Source organism: Muscardinus avellanarius (genome assembly GCF_963383645.1).
Source record: "Muscardinus avellanarius genome assembly, chromosome: 13".
Classification (NCBI taxonomy): domain Eukaryota; kingdom Metazoa; phylum Chordata; class Mammalia; order Rodentia; family Gliridae; genus Muscardinus; species Muscardinus avellanarius.
The window spans coordinates 39,010,750-39,027,427 of record NC_137799.1 but is presented as its reverse complement, the minus strand read 5'-3'; the positions used below and the strand labels follow the sequence as shown (position 1 = coordinate 39,027,427).

Here is a 16,678-nt window from a genome sequence, read left to right as displayed (position 1 = left end):
CTCACTAAGTAGCTGAGGCTTTCCACGAACTGCAATTCTCTGGTCTCTGCCTTCCAAATGCTGGGATTACAAGCGTGTTCCACCACGCCCGGCTCCTGGCCTCAAATTTGAGATGTTGCTGGGATTATAGGTGTGTGTTGCTGTCCTGGTAACAATATTCTTTTGAAAGTTTATCTTTTAGCTAGGTGTGATGATGCATGCTTGTAATCCCAGTACTTGGGAGGCTGAGATAGGAGGTTCCAGGCCAGCCTCAGCAACTTAGTGAGGCCCTCAGCAACTTATGGAGAACCTGTTTCAAAATTAAAAGAGAAAAAAAGGAAAAAGAGATCTGGAGGTATAGCTAGGAGGTAAAACAACCCTGGGTTTCATTGCTAGTACCCCCCTTCCAAAATTTATATTTCATGTTTCTTTATCTGGAAATTAATTTGTATGTGTGGTATGAGATCAGAATTCTGTTTTTTTTCCCCTCAGGTTGATAATCAGTTTCCAGTATCAATTTTATGCCTAAGACATTTATATTTGAGGTTACAATTGGAAGAGATAATGTGATAACATTTCCTCTATGGCATGTACTATTTCTGTCTTACAGATACTTTATATCATTTTGAATAAACTTCCAGGTGGACCATGAAAGATTATGATGAACTTCTCAAATACTATGAATTATATGAAACTATTGGGACAGGTAATTGTTACTATTTTCTTGGTGGCAGACCAATTATTTGGGAGTATAGTCTTATTTGAGTAGTCATGAGCTTTTTAGTTTAACTTAATGTTTTTTTTCTGGAAAAGTGCAGCAAGGATAGAGGAGTGTTGTTGGAGAGGTGCTGTGGGTCATTGCAAGGACTTTGACTTTTATCCTGAGTAAAAGTAGTTGGAGCTGATATGGAAGTGCAAACCTGTAATCCCAATACTTGGGAGGCTCAGACAGGAGGATCATAGGTTCCAGAGCAGCCTCTGCAATTTAGCAAGATTCTTAGCAACCTAGTGAGACCCTGTTTCGAGTCAAAAAATTTAAAAAAAGGGCTGGGGGTGTAGCTCAGAGGTAGACTACTTCTGGGTCCAATCCCCAGGAACGCGCGTGTGTGCGTGCACATGCAAACACACACACACACACACACACACACACACACACACACACACCCCAGAGTTTTGAGAGATCTGACCTTTTCACGGAGTCATGCTCTCTGCTTTGTGAAAAGATTGAGTGGGAGAGGGCAGAGGCAGAGTGAAGTTAGGAAGTATTGCAATAATTCGGGTGAATGATATTAGAGGTGATGGTGGCTGGGTTGAGAGTAATGGTAGTGAAGGGTATGTAGTTAGTTATTGAGGTATAACATATAGTAAAATATGCAGCATGCACCAATCTTTTTGTTTTTTGCGGGTCTGGGGATGGAACCCGGGGACATTTGACCTCTGAGCTACACCCCCTGCTCTATTTTTTATTCTTTATTTTGAAACTGGGTCTCACTGAATTGCAGAGGGCCTCACTTAAGTAGCTGAGGCAGTCCGCAAACTGTGATCCTCCGGTCTTAACCTCCCAAATGCTGGGATTAATTAATTAAAATGCTGGATTAACCTCCCAAATGCTCCCAAGCGTGTGCCACTATGCCTGGCTAGCAAGCACTAATCTTGATGGAGCTTCACACGCACGCACGCACGCACGCACGCACGCACATGCTCAGATAAGACAGTTTCTAGCCAGTGCCTACTTCCTTTCCTCAAGTAACCACTGATATATTTTCCCCAGGACAAGCCAGTGGGATTTGTTGGTGGGTTGGATATGGAATACTAGAGAAAGAAGAGTTAAAGGATGACCAGAGGTTTGGGCCTGAGAGCATCTGGGAAAACAGAGTTACTGGTTCCCCAAATGGGGAAGACCTTGGCACAGATTACTAAGAGCTTCTTTTGGAAAATGTTAATTTGAAGAATTTTTCCAGATATCTAAGTAGAGACATTTATTCAGCTTTTGACCCAGTTTTGAAACATAATTGCTTATCCTCAGTTTTAAAACTGAAGTTTTGTATAATTTGTCTTTGGTCTCAGTCACTTTATATTATGTTCTAAAAGTGTTAATTATAAAGCAAATTTAATTGCAAAGTTAATCTTAAAGCATATTACTAAAGAATAAATTGTTTTCCTACTTCTTTATTATAAAATTAGAGACATATTATCACGATAGAGAAAAAAATATTTGGCTAGACATTGAATGAGAAGACGCTAAAGTTATGACTAACATTTCAGAAGAGATAGAAGAAAGAACCACAAACTTCCAGGAAAATAAGGCTTGATAGAATATTTTAAAGTTATGTGAAAAGGTGTTTGTGTCCTGGCTTATCTTTTCATTTTACATTTTCTTGTGTGTAGGTGGCTTTGCAAAGGTCAAACTTGCCTGCCATATCCTCACTGGAGAAATGGTAGCTATAAAAATCATGGATAAAAATGCACTAGGGGTAAGTTTAAAATTTTTAACAACTGTTTTACTTAGAGATGAATTTTGTGATTAACACCTGCATGTTCTAGTTACTGCTTTTTCTTTTTTCTATGTGGTACTGGGGGTGGAACCTGGGGGCATTTTACCTCTCAGCTATACACCCAGCTCTCTTCTTTTTTTTTTTTCTTTTTTTTTTTTTTTGTGGTACTGGGGTTCCTGGAAACACTTCTACCTCCGGGCTACACTCCCAGACCTATTTTATACTTTTTATTTGGAAACAGGGTCTCTTAAGCCAGAGAGGCTGGCTTCAAACCTGCGCGATCCTCTTGTCTCCGCCTCCCAAGCACAGGGATTACAAGTGTGCGCCATCACACCCGGCCTAAGTGGAATATTTTTGAAATTTTCCTTGTTTGGAATGCTCACCTTTTAAAGGAATCTGAGATTCTTTTAATTTCTCTGGGTGTTGTACTATTGACCCACATTGAACTTGTTTTTCATAAAATCCTCAAGACTTTTATGTACACATAATTTTGTTTTTCTGTGTTTTGAACAATTTGTGTTAGGGCTGTTGATAGGTTTTGCAGCTTAGTATTGAAGTTGTTGATATTGATGTTTGGGATACTTCCTAATAAATTTATTACTCATTTAAAATGATGTTTTGTCAGAGTGATTTGCCCCGTGTCAAAACGGAGATTGATGCCTTGAAAAATCTGAGACATCAGCACATATGTCAACTCTACCATGTGCTAGAGACACCCAATAAAATATTCATGGTTCTTGAGGTGAGTATTATGTTCCAAAGACCGAAAAGTGTTTGATTACTTTAATAATAGTTGAGAGAAAATTACTTTTTACTTGAAAGATTAAAGTAAACTGTACTTACTTTATATAGGGTTCTATCTGTAACAGTTTAGATCAAAGAAGTAGACAATATATAATAAATTGAGTTTCATTGTACATGTGCTGTTTCTAATATATGCCTAATGGGGTAGTATAGTGTATTGGATGGATGGATTCTTTCTAATATACTCCTACTAGGTAGTAGTTTTTTGGATGGACTATTTTAGAATTTGTTTCTAAGGAAGGATCCATTTCTATATGGTATGTTAATTTCTTAGGGGTAACAAATGACTGTAAACTTGGTGGGTTAAAACTACAAAAATTTGTCTCAGAGTTCTAGAGCTAGAAGTCCTCTAAAATCAAGGGGTGCATAAGGTTGGTTCCTTCTGGAGGTTCTTTCCTGGTTTCTGGCAATGCTTGGCTCCTTGGCTTATAGACACACCACTTCAGATCTCTTCCTCCATCTCGAGTGGCATTTTCTTCTCTGTATCTTGGGACTCAAAGTCATTGGGTTAAGGCAGACTTTAAGGTATGATTTCTTAATTTGATTACATCTCTGAAAATCCTCTTTATGAATATGGTAACATAGGTACTACATGTTAGGATTTTTTTTGGGGGGTGGTTACAGTTCAATTCACAGCCTGTGGGTAGTTTTCAGTGCATGTGTTATGCAAACCAAACTCTTTGAAGTTTTAACTTGTCTTTTTTGGTATGAAAAATGAAGTCTTTAGAACTTGCATTATTCATCTCTTATTTAATTTTCCTTAGTCTCAGCCAAATTATCTGTAACTGCACATTTTCTCAGATTAGCACAATTTTAAAAGCATATTTTAAAATTCATGTTGAAAATTTTGGATCTAGAGCTATTTTTACTTTACTACACTGTAGATTCACTCATATGGCCTAGAATATTGATTCAGAAAAATTTAAAAGTGATTCTTTTTCAAATTATAAAGATTTTTTTTTTTTTTTTTTTTTTTTTTTGCGGGTCTGGAGATGGAACCCTGAGCATTCAACCTCCGAGCTACACCTCCTGCACAATTTTTTTCCTCTTTATTTTGAAGCAGGGTCTCACTGAGTTGCGGAGGGCATCACTAAGTAGCTGAGGTTGTCCATGAACCGCGATCCTCGAGTCTCAGCCTCCCAAATGCTGGGATTACAAGCATGTGCCACCACACGCCTGCTTTTTTTTTTTTTTTTTTTTTTTTGCTTTTGAGGAAGGGTTTTGCTGTGTTGCCTAAGCTCTCCTCAAACTTGAACTCCTGGGTTCAAGTGATTCTTCTATCTTGGCCTTCCAGGTGGCTAGGATTATGGGCATGTGCCACCATCCTAGCTGAAATTCTTAAGAAAAAAACAAAACCTTCTAATATTCATGAATCTTAGACAAAATTTTAAAAGTACAAGAGGGTATATAATGAAAATAAAATTTTAAGTTGGGCGTGGTTTATAATCCCAGTATTTGGGAGAATGAGACAGGAGGATCACAGCTAGCCCCAGGAAATTAGCAAGACCTTGTTTAAAAACAAAAATAGAAAAAGAGTTCGGAGTTAAGCTCAGAGGTAGAATGCCCCTGGGTTCAAGCCTTAGTAACACACACACACACACACACAAAACAGAAACATAAAACAACTCAAAACACACAAAACAGAAACATAAAATATATTTGTGTGGCACTTGGGATTGAATCTAGGGCCTTACACATGTAAGCGCTCTGTCAATGAGCATTCCGTCTCTGAGCTACACCCCTGTCCCTATTTTTATTTTGAGACAGGGTCTTATTAGATTGATGAGAGTCTTATTTCTTGCTGAGGTTGTCCCCAAACCTATAATCCTGTTTCAGTCTCCCAAGTACTGAGATTACAAGTGTATGCCACCATGCCTGGCTATTTGTATCCCTTTTTTCAAATTTTTGAGATGGTCTTGCTAGGTTGCCCAGGGTAGTCTTTGCTTGCTTGCTTCCTTCCTTCCATCCTTTCTTCATATTTTTTGTGGTACTAAGGATTGAGCCCAGGGGCATTCTACCTCTGAGCTATACCCTAAACCCCTTCTCTTTAAATTTGTAATTTTGAAACAGGGTCTTGCTAGGTTGTTGAGATTCTTACTATGTTGCGGAGCCTGTCCTCAAATCTGACCTCCTGCCTCAGCCTCCCAATGTGGGATTACAGGTATGTGCCACAACACTTGGCTTTTCCCACTGTTTTGAAGGTAATCTCTGTTACTGCACCTGCCTTGCCCTTCCCAGCTGGTCTCTTTTACCATAGATTATTTTGACCTGTTCTAGAATCTTATGTAAATGAATTTTAGCTGGCTTTTTTTTTTTGTTCAGCATAATACTTTTGCAAGTCACCATATCAATATATTATTTTATACTTTGCTTTCTTACTTAATACTTGACATTGTTTCGTATCAGTTTGTGAAGAGCTTTTTAAAAATTTTTTATTTATTTTTATTTTTTATTTTTAGATTACTGCCTAAAGCTAAGTGTGGTGGTACATGTTTGTAATCCCAGTACTTGGAATGCTGAGGCAGGAGGATTGCAAGTTTACAGCCAGCCTTAGCAACTTAATGAGGTCCTCCACAACTTAGTGAGACCCTTTTTATAAAGATTAAAGATAATTTTATTTTTATTTTTTGGTGGTACTGGGGTTCCTGGAAACCCTTCTACCTTGGGGCTATACTCCCAGACCTATTTTATACTTTTTATTTGGATACAGGGTCTCTTAAGCCAGCACGGCTGGTTTCGAACCTGCGCGATCTTCCTGTCTCTGACTCCCAAGCACGGGGATTACAAGCGTGTGCCACCATGCCTGGCAAGATAATTTTAAAAAAAGGGGTAGGAGTATAACTCAGAGGTAGAATGCCCCTGGGTTCAGTCTACAGTACCAAAAAGAAAAAGAGTTGGGGCTCTGTACTCATGAATGGGATTGGTGCCCTCATAAAAGAGGCTTGAAGGGGGCCTCTTTGTTCCTTTTTGCCATGTAAAGACACATAGCACAGGCTATCTATGAGCAATAGACCTTCACCAGACATAGGCCTTTGCAGACATCTGGCACTTTGAATTTGGGGTTCTCAGTCTTCATAACTGAGCAGTAAATTTTTGTTATTTATGAATTACCCAGTATAGGGTATTTTGTTACAATATCTTTAACAGACTAAGACACTTTTCAATCTTTTATAAACAATGCTGCTTCAGTGAATGATCTTTAATGTGCATCATTTTTTATATAAGTACATCTATAAGAACAATTCTTATATGTGGAATTATGAGGTCAAAGCTATAGGTATTTATAATTTTAATAACATTGCTAAAATGAAGTAAAGTTTTTTGGGTGGTACTGGGGATTGAATTTAGAGGCATTCTACCTCTAATCCACACTCAGTGCCCTATTTTTTTTTTTTTTTTTTTTTAATTTTGAAACAGGGTCTCAGGGCCTCACTAAGTTACTAAGGCTGGTAGTGAATCTGCAATCCTCTTGTCTCAGCCTCCCAAATACTAGGATTACAGGCCTGTGCTACCATGCCTATGAAATTTTAATTGGAAATCCTATTTATAGAAAAGTAGAGCTGCTTTGGATAAGGGTTGGAAAGCCTAGAGTTTTGTGCTCTGACACCTCTTCCTTCAGCAACCACTTGGGTACCTCTTTGTAACTGAGCTCCTGGTACAGAATAAAAATCACTGGTTTTGGGGCAGTGATCAACAGTAGTTACTGGAGGAACAATAATTACTGCTTTCTTTAAAATTGTAGGTAGCTATACTAAATGTGAATATAGCATTAGAATGAGAAAGAGTTTTAGTACTTTGCTATAAAAATATAAAGCCCTGAGTGAACTCTTTAAAATCACAGTGGTAGTTGGTTTTACTTCTGTTTGCTGGTAATAAAACTGTTGAAGAAAAGAGTTATCGTTTTCATTTCTAGAAGAATTGACTTGGTTGATTCTGAGTATATTTTTGAATATGCATACTCATTTCCCTTGCCTTTAAAGTTGAATTAATTATATCTCTGAGTTCAATATAATTTTTTTTATATTCCTCCTAAGTAATTTCTGTAAGATATAACAATATTTCTGTGACTCTCTTGCTGTTGAAGTACTGCCCTGGAGGAGAGCTGTTTGACTACATAATTTCCCAGGATCGCCTGTCAGAAGAGGAGACCCGAGTTGTCTTCCGTCAGATATTATCTGCAGTTGCTTATGTTCACAGCCAGGGTTATGCTCACAGGGACCTCAAACCAGTAAGTGACTACGGCATATTTAGGTGCTCATCTGAGAGTTTAACATCATCTACCCATTATTTTCAAGTTTCTAGATGTTCTGCTTAAGAATCTCTTTATCAGAATCTATGGCATTTCTCTTTTTGGCTTTTTTTTTTTTTTTTTGGTGGTACTGGGGTTCCTGGAAGCCCTTCTACCTCCAGGCTACACTCCCAGACCATTTTTTTATTTTTGGAAACAAGGTCTCTTAAGCCAGCGCGGCTGGCTTCGAACCTGCGCGATCCTCCTGTCTTTGCCTCCCAAGCGCAGGGATTACAAGCGTGCACCACCACGCCTGGTGCTTGGCTTTTTTTTTTTTTAATTTCAAGATACTTTATTTTCAAATCAGGTCACAACACTAAGCTTTTGGCCCATTCTGCCATTGTACAAGCTACAAATGCTTGCTCAGCAGCTGAGGGACACTCTTTAGAGTAGCATATTTGAAAAGTGAATAAAAATCCATATAAAACAAATGTCCAAATAGTTTCCATAGGAACACAGATAAGTGTGACCCCCAAGCTTCCAGTTTTCCATATTGCTGCATCTATGCCAACCCTACTCTACAAAGACATTTCAAAACTAGCAGTAATTAAGTAAAACAGTCCCCCCAGATCCCTTACTTCAAGCTAAACTTGCAGTTAACAGCTACAGGAATGGCATCTACACATTGATGCTCGTGGAAGCACAGGCTGTCGGGTGGCGGTTCATTCCGCTCTCCTGAGCACAGGACACGGGCAGAGCTCCTCCACGTCCTGCTCCTCCACTTTGGGCGGGAAGCCGTGGTTCTGGATCTGCTGCATGAGTTTCCACATTGGTCCTGACATCACGTAATAGATGGTCGGCCTCTGGAATCCATTGAAAGTAGAGGCAGCAGCAACAGTGTATGCGCCCATGTTCTCAAAAAGCATCCAGTCACCCATGTACAACTCGGGCAGGCCACAGTGCTCTAAGGCCGTCACAGGTTGGTCCCCAGATGCTGGATGAGTGATACTTCTCATCTGGCTTTGGTCTCTTCTGCAGCAGGGGCTTCACGTGTGTGTGATCATAGAGGATACAATTAAATGACCCATATACGCCATCATTCACATAATACATAAAGGTCTGTTCGTTTGCTTCATCTTCATCATCAGAACCTGTCTGCTCCTTCAAGACGAGCTTTTTTTGCAATGATGTTAACTGCAAGCATGAAAGCTGAAGCAACATAATATCTGCCCGGCTTGGCTATGATTCTCACTCCAGAGTCTGATGGAAAGTACTTGTACAGTGCTGGGTTGATCACACTGGTGATCTCTTCAAATTTAAGCCTCACATCCTCAGATCCAGGAAAGCCTCTGATGCCATTCAGCAGGCATCAGAGACTGCCTGCACGAAGGTCTCTGTTGGTGCAGCCACTCCCCACGTGAAATTGACACCAATGACATCAATGTTTAGTTCCTTTGCCCCTTCCAAAAGAAGTCTGCTGGTTTTGAGTGTGGCACCAAATTTAACACTGAGGCGACATACTGCTTTGGAATCATCAGTGGCAATCCGCAAAACCAACTTTGCCTTTGGATTTGCTCTGGCAACTTTCATCAGTTCAACTTCACTGTCAAAGGTCATCATCTGGACTCCCATACTGGCAGCATATTTAATTTGAGACACTTGTTTACAAGGATTTGTATAGATGATCCTCTCTGGAGGCACTCCGAGACTCTGCTAACTGTATTTCTTCCTCTTTTTCATGGTTTTTCATTTCGTTGTCATTGCTTTTTTTTTGGTATTGAGGAATGAACTCAGGGTCATTCTACCTCTGAGCTATACCCCCTGGCCCTATTTTATTTTTATTTTGAAACAGGGTCTCACTAGAAACAGGGTCTCACTACTTGCTGAGGCTGTCCTGTAATCGTCCTGTTTCAACCTCTTAAGTACTGGAATTGCAAGTGGGTACCACCATGCCCAGCTTTATCATTGCTTTTTAATATAAACAATGTTAAATTAGAAATATCTAGAGATGGGATGTGATATAAGGAAGTCAGAATATAGTTTTAATATATCTTTGTTTTCCCAGGAAAATTTATTGTTTGATGAATATCATAAGTTAAAGCTGATTGATTTTGGTCTTTGTGCAAAACCCAAGGTATGTACAGAAGTAAAAATTCATTTATTTCTTTGCAAGTAGACCTGTTAGTGTGTTATCTTGCATTGACTTCTACTTAGTCTCTATTGAGCTTGGTTGCATTTTTTTTTATCAAGAATGTTCAGTGTTATCTCTGGCATCAGTAATTTTTATGGTGTGTGTATGTGTGTACTGGGGTTGAGCCTTGTGGTATTTTACCTCCGAGCAAATCCCCAGACTTATTTTTATTTTTTATTTTGAAAAAGGGTATCACTACTAAGTTGTGGAGAGCCTCACTAAGTGTCTGAATCTGTTATTTTTTTATCTTAGCCTCCCAAATCCTGTGATTAACAAGCGTGGACCAACACGTCTGGCCTTGTAAATTCTTTAGATTATTGTAATATGTAGCCACAACTGAAAGCCACTGTTCTTGGTCTAGGGTTAGTTCTACTAAAGCCCCCTGGGTATGCTGTGAGAAAATTCACCTGAAGTCATTACAGCAGGAATGCTATTTGATCATGTGCTTGTAGTGTGAGTATGTTGCCACCAGGTGATGCCATTTTCATCTAGATAGGAGTTAAGAATTTGGTACATTATGCTTTGTTCAAAGCATAATGGATAGAAATGGAGAACCCCTTTCTTATGAAAGAAGGGAAGTGCCATATGAACTTGTATTCACAGTGTTGGGTGTTTCCCTGATTTGCATTCCATAGTGAAGCACTGCTGTTCTCCAGCATAACTTTTCTTTGAGGTGACTTTGAACCTCCCAGCTTTGTTGTCTGTAGCAGATCTCCTGTGTGGCTGCCTGTTGGAGGCTTCCTCCTGAGTTTTCTAATGATGGTACTCACAGTCTCTAAAATGAGCTGTCTACACTCATTAAGAATGTTGAAATTGCAGTCCGTCTTAGTCCTTTGTAATCCCATGACTATTTCCTGTCCCAGTCAGAATTAGCTAGGTGTAGAGGAAAGCAGATTTTGCTCCTTCAGCTGAGTGCTTGATTCTTTCTAATTCTTCTCCCTCCCTTAGCTTTTTACATATTATCAGTAGAGCCTTGTGTTTGGAAGCAAATGCTAGAAGTCAGGTACCCCTCCCCCACGCACACCTATAAAGACATATAAAGATCATACTTTAAACAGATGCTGGTTTAACTCATTGGGGAATGCTGTGATAGGCTCCATTAGCCTTTTTTTTATGGCTTCTGCAGATTCAGTCCACATAGAAAGTAGGTACGAGAGGATCACCTCGGCCTTCTGTGAGGAGCCCACTTCTGGGCATGTTTCAGTTGCAAATGAAATCTGTTTCATAAGTCCTTTTGTTTTAGGACTTTATTTAGGAGTTGGACAATAGATTCATTTTTATTATGCTTTTATATTTCTGTGGGAGAGAGAGAAGAAGGATGAGCAGATTTCTCATTTTACCAGATCTGGAAGCTAAGGTGGTGATTTCTTTTATATCTGAGTCTAGATAATGGGCCCTCAAGGCACTGTTCTATGTACCATGTTGCTCTCTTTGCTCTAAGGAAAAAGAAACTCTTTGGTATTAATAAAGATTTGATGTTTGAGTAGGAACTAGTAAAGAAATAATGCTTTTTCCATGAGTAGTTGGAGGTGAGAAGACATGTGCTTGGATGTAAGACTGATTTTTATGGGAATGGATAGCTAGGAAAATGTGAACCTGACTGGACTGAGCTAAGGGAAAAAGAACTTTGTACCAGATTGTAGCGGTATTGGAAACCCAGAAAACCAGAGACCACATTTGCATGCGTGCATATATGCAGAGTGTTAGGTTGGCTGCAAAGTCTCTTATTGTTTGGGGTAGTTCTAGAACTAGCTCACCTTTGTGTTCAGTGTGTTTATCAAGGTTTAATACTCTTATGGGTGGTAATTAATAAGTGTTTTATTTTTATCCTAATGATAGGGTAACAAGGATTACCATCTACAAACATGCTGTGGGAGTCTTGCTTATGCAGCACCTGAATTAATACAAGGCAAATCTTATCTTGGATCAGAGGTAATTATTCATTTATTAATATATAAGCAATATATATTTATTGGTAATTTAGAGTGAGTCAGGTAATGTGCATTGGGGATATAAAAATAATCTTGTTAAGCAAGGAGTTTAGTCTATTTGGATAGTGAGATTGATTTTTTTTTTTTTTTTTGGTAGTACTGGGAATGGAACCCAGGGGCATTCTACCTCTGAGCTACACCTCCAGCCCTATTTTTTAATTCTTTATTTCAAAACAGGTTTTACTGAGTTGCAGAGTGCCTCACTAAGTAGCTGTCTTAGTCTCCCCAATGCTGGGATTACAAGTGTGTGCCACCATGCCCATCTTGAGAGTGAGATTTTGTGTGTGTGTGTGGTACTAGAGATTGAATCCAGGGTGCTCGCCATTGAGCGATATCTCCAGACCCTCCTTATTTGTGTTACTGGGGATTGAACCCAGGGGCTTTCAACCTCTGAGCTACACTCCTTAGCCCTATTTTATTTTGAAACAGGGTTTCACTAAATGGTGGAAGGCCTCACTAAGTTGCCGAAGCTGGCCACAAACCTGTGATCCTTCAGTTTTAGCCTCCAAAGCATCAGAATTACAAACATATGCCACCATGCCTAGCTCCTAGCCCATTTAATTTTAATTAATTAATTAATTATTGTGGAACTGGGGATTGCACCCTGGGAATTCTACACCCCTAGCCCTATTTTTTTTTTTTTTTTTTTTTGTGTGTGTGTATGGTACTGGGGTGGAACCCAGAGGCTTTCTACCTCCGGGCTATACTCCCAGACCTATTTTTTATATTTTATCTGGAAACAGGGTCTCACTAAGTTGCTGAGAGCCTCACTAGGTAGCTGAGGCTGGCTTCGAACCTCTGTGATCCTCCTGTCTCAGCCTCCTAAGCACAGGGATTACAAGCGTGTGTCACCACACCAAGCCCTATTTTTTATTCTTTTTTAAAATTTATTGTTATTTTTATTTTTTGCGGGTCTGGGAATGGAACCCAGGGGCATTTTACCTCCGAGCTATAGCCCCTGCCCTATTTTTATTCTTTATTTTGAAACCGGGTCTCACTGAGTTACAGAGGACCACACTAAGTAGCTGAGACTGTCCGCGAACCACGATTCTCCGGTATCAGCCTCCTGAATGCTGGGATTACAAGCATGCGCCACCACGCCAGGCTATATTTTTTATTCTTCATTTTGAAGCACAGTCTCACTAAGTTGTGGAGGGCCTTACTAAGTAGCTGAGGCTGGCCACGAACCCAGATCCTACTCTCTCAGCCTCTCAAGTACTGGGATTACAAGCCTGTGCCACCACGCCCAGCCCCTTTTTACATTTTATTTTGAGATAGGGTTTCACTGAGTTGCTGAGGTTGACCTTGAACTTGTGATTCTTTGCCTCAGCCTCCCAAGTATGCACCATCACACCCACAGGAGAGATTTATAAATGAACAGATAGGATGACAAACTTGCAATACACATAATGATAGTTAATATACTTTTGAAGCAGGGATGTATTTTTGGTGTCCTTATTGTGTTTGCTTTTGTATCGAAGTGCCATAATTTGGACTAGTTCAGCTGGGTAGAGTACAAGGCCAGTGTTACAGGTTCACTTTTCAGAGATGCTGATTAGCACAGAGGAAACCTATATTTTATCCATACCTGACATGACGAGACCAGCAGTCCAGGATTGGGAGGGCAGAGTTTTGCCTGTTTTATACTTGATACTTTAAGCTAGTGAGCTCCTCCTATTTTTTGGAGTACTAGTTTTTCTGGTATTAGTATCATAAAGTATAATAAAATAAAAAATAAAAACCTTAATCATCAAAAGCTCAGAAAGTGCTAGTTTGAACAGTTTTCTTATTTCAGGACATCTCTAAATCTTTTTTTTCCCCCCTTATGGTGGTAACACTGAATATTACCACTTGGGAATATTGAACCTTGGGCCATTCTGCCTCTGAGCTATACCCCCAGCGTTTTTTATCTTTTATTTGGAAATCAGGTCTCACAAAGTTGCTAAGGCTGGCCTCAAATCTGCAATTCTCCTGTCTCATCCTCCCAAGTACTGAGATTGTAGGCATGTACCACGATGCCCAACTTTATTTACTTATTTATTTTTTATAATACTGGGGATGGAACTCAGGAGCCTTCTACCTCCAGACTATATCTCAGCTCTATTTTATTTTTATTTTAATATTTATTTATTAATTTAATTTAATTTTTTTTTTTTTTTTTGCGGTCTGGGGATGGAACCCAGGGGCACTCAATCTCCGAGCTACATTTCCTGCCTTTTTTTTATTCTTTATTTTTAAACAGGGTCTAACTAAGTTGCAGAGGGCCTCACTAAGTAGCTGAGGCTGTCCGTGAACCACGATCCTCTTGTCTCAGCCTCCCGAATGCTGGGATTACAAGTGTGCGCCACCACGCCTGGCTCTGATTTTATTTTTTATTTGGAAACAGAGTCTTGTTATTGTTGAGGTTGGCCTTGAACCTGTAATTCTCCTGTCTCAGCTTCCCAAGTACTAGGATTACAGGCATTTGCCACCATATTTTTCCCCGTTTTATTTATTTTGAAATAGGGTCTCACTAAGTTACTGTGGGCTGGCCTTGAACCTGTGCTCCTCCTGTTTTAGCCTCCCAGGTACTGGGATTCCAGGCATGTGCCACCAAATCTTTATTATGTTCTTGTACAGTGTGGTCCTTTGGAAGGGAAACATCATAGGTTGCTGGAGGGGTTGATTTTATTTGCCTGAAGAATCCACTTTTTTTTTTGTGTGTGTGTGTAGTACTAGGGATGAAACCCAGTAGCATTCTACCTTCAAGCTATACCTTAATTCCCATTTTTTATTCTTTATATTGAAACAAGGTCTCACTAAGTTGCGGAAGGCCTTACTAAGTAGCTAAGGCTGGCCGAGAACCTGCAATTCTCCTGTTTCAGCCTCCCAAGTACTGGGATTACAAGTGTGCACCACCACACCTGGCATAAGAATCCACTTTTCATGTGGAACATATTTTGGAAACTGAGAACTACCAGTTTAGTTAGTTTGTAACATGAAAAAATAAGAAGTAACTTATTGTTTGTTAACTTTATTTTGATACAATCTCAAACATACAGTGCAAAAATTAGAATGAAGAACTTTGGTATTTTTTTTTATTCAGATCCACAATTGTTTATATTTTTCCCTATTTGCTTTAGCATTCTGTCTCAATATATGTATATATATGTATATACATGTACCTGTCATTATTTTTGTGGTGCTACACCTCTAGTCCAATTTTTATTTTTTTTTTAACATTTCACAAAAGACTTTATTGGTTCTCAAAAAGTAATTAATGAATATTTAAAGGTACAGTTTATAAACAAAACAGTCTTATCTTGATTTTTACCAATTTTATTTCTTATTTGGAAACAAGGTCTCACTAGGTTGATGAGAGTCTCACTATTTGCCAAGGCTGGTCTTGAACCTGTGATTCTCCTGTCTCAGCCTCACAAGTATGGGATTATAGGCGTGCACCACCATGCCTGGCTTCAATATTTATTTATTTATTTATTTATTTATTTATTTATTTATTTATTTATGTACTGGGATGGAACCCAGGGGCATTCTACCTCCGAGCTACACCCCGAGCCCTATTTTTTATTCTTTATTTTGAAACAGGGTCTCACTGAGTTGTAAAGGGCCTCACTAAGTAGCCGAGGCTGTCCATGAACCATGATCCTTCTGTCTCAGCCTCCCAGATGCTGGGATTACAAGCATGCGCCACCATGCCTGGCTCAATTTTATTTTTGAATGATTTTTTTCCCCCTCTCAGGCAGATGTTTGGAGCATGGGCATACTCTTATATGTACTTATGTGTGGATTTCTACCATTCGATGATGATAATGTCATGGCTTTGTACAAGAAGATTATGGTGAGTATACAGGCATAGAATTTCAGTGTAAAAGTTTTCTATACTGTATGCTTCTATTTATAAAAGTATAAATACAGACAAAAGTAACCTATGCTGTTAAAAATGTATGTAGTAGCCAGGCGTGGTGGTGCACACTTGTAATCCCAGCATTCGGGAGGCTGAGACCGGAGGATTGTGGTTTACAGACAGCCTCAGCTACTTAGTGAGTCCCTCTTCAACTTAGTGAGACCTGTTTCAAATAAAAGAATAAAAAAATAGGGCAGGGGGTGTAGCTCGGAGGGAAAATGCTCCTGGGTTCCATCCCCAGACATGCCCCTGCCCCCCCCCAAAAAAAAAATCAAGGTAATAGAGACAATCCAAATAAAAAATTAAAAAATAGGACTAGGGGTATAGCTCAGAGATAGAATTCCCCTGGGTTCCCTCTCCAGTACCACCAATAAATAAATAAATAAAGGTAATGGTTATTGTTTGGGAGTAATCAAGAGGGAGGTGAAGGGAGGCTTTTCTTTCTTGATCTGACTGCTATTTACATTTGTGCATTCAACTTTTGAAAACTTACCAAGGTGTGCACTTAGGATATATGTACCCCTCTCTCTGTATTATACTTTCTATTTTTTGTGTGTGTGTGTGGTGGTACTGGGGTTCCTGGAAGCTCTTCTACCTCCAGGCTACACTCCCAGACCTATTTTATACTTTAAAAAAAAAAGTTTGGAAACAGCGTCTCTTTAAGCCAGCGTGGCTGGCTTTGAACCTGTGCGATCCTCCTGTCTCTGCCTCCCAAGCGCAGGATTACAAGTGTGTGCCACCATGCCCAGCTGTATTATACTTCTTTAATAAAACACTAGATTGAACTCAAAGGTATTCTACCTTCAAACTATACCAACAGCTTAAATTTTTTACTTCTTATTTGGAATTAGGATCTTACAAGGTTGCTGAGAGCCTTGCTAAATTGTTGAGGCTGACTTCGAATCTGCAATCCTCCTGTCTCAGTGTTCCAAGTACTGGGTTTCCAAGCATATGTCACCATACCTGGCTAAAATCTGACTTTAAGGTATATTAAGATCACAGTTAAGAGTACCATAAGCTTTGTTAAAGTCATGTATGTATTAGAGACAAATGGTTGCACAGGGGTGGGTATGGGGAGTGACTGTT

At 39.4% G+C, this 16,678-nt stretch overlaps 1 protein-coding gene and 1 pseudogene across 10 annotated transcripts in view; one reads left to right on the top strand and one right to left on the bottom strand.

The window, feature by feature from the left end:
• Positions 1–627: 627 nt before the first annotated feature.
• MELK (maternal embryonic leucine zipper kinase) overlaps positions 628–16,678 on the top strand; it is a gene marked incomplete at both ends in the record, with an annotated part of 101,820 nt that continues 85,769 nt past the window's right edge. For 3 of the 9 annotated variants that reach the window (XM_080709598.1, XM_080709596.1, XM_080709594.1), the window contains 7 exons: positions 628–685; positions 2,368–2,453; positions 3,100–3,216; positions 7,363–7,506; positions 9,572–9,640; positions 11,537–11,629; positions 15,428–15,526. In XM_080709598.1, the coding sequence (XP_080565724.1) occupies positions 628–685; positions 2,368–2,453; positions 3,100–3,216; positions 7,363–7,506; positions 9,572–9,640; positions 11,537–11,629; positions 15,428–15,526 (666 nt within the window). Of the gene's footprint in view, positions 686–2,367; positions 2,454–3,099; positions 3,221–7,312; positions 7,507–9,571; positions 9,641–11,536; positions 11,630–15,427; positions 15,527–16,678 lie in introns of all 9 variants that reach the window. The other 6 variants (XM_080709593.1, XM_080709597.1, XM_080709595.1 and 3 more) reach the window with 6 other exon arrangements.
• Positions 8,185–9,213, bottom strand: LOC308272692 (ornithine decarboxylase-like; annotated as a pseudogene). The gene has a single exon. The product of its transcript is annotated as an ornithine decarboxylase-like (transcript).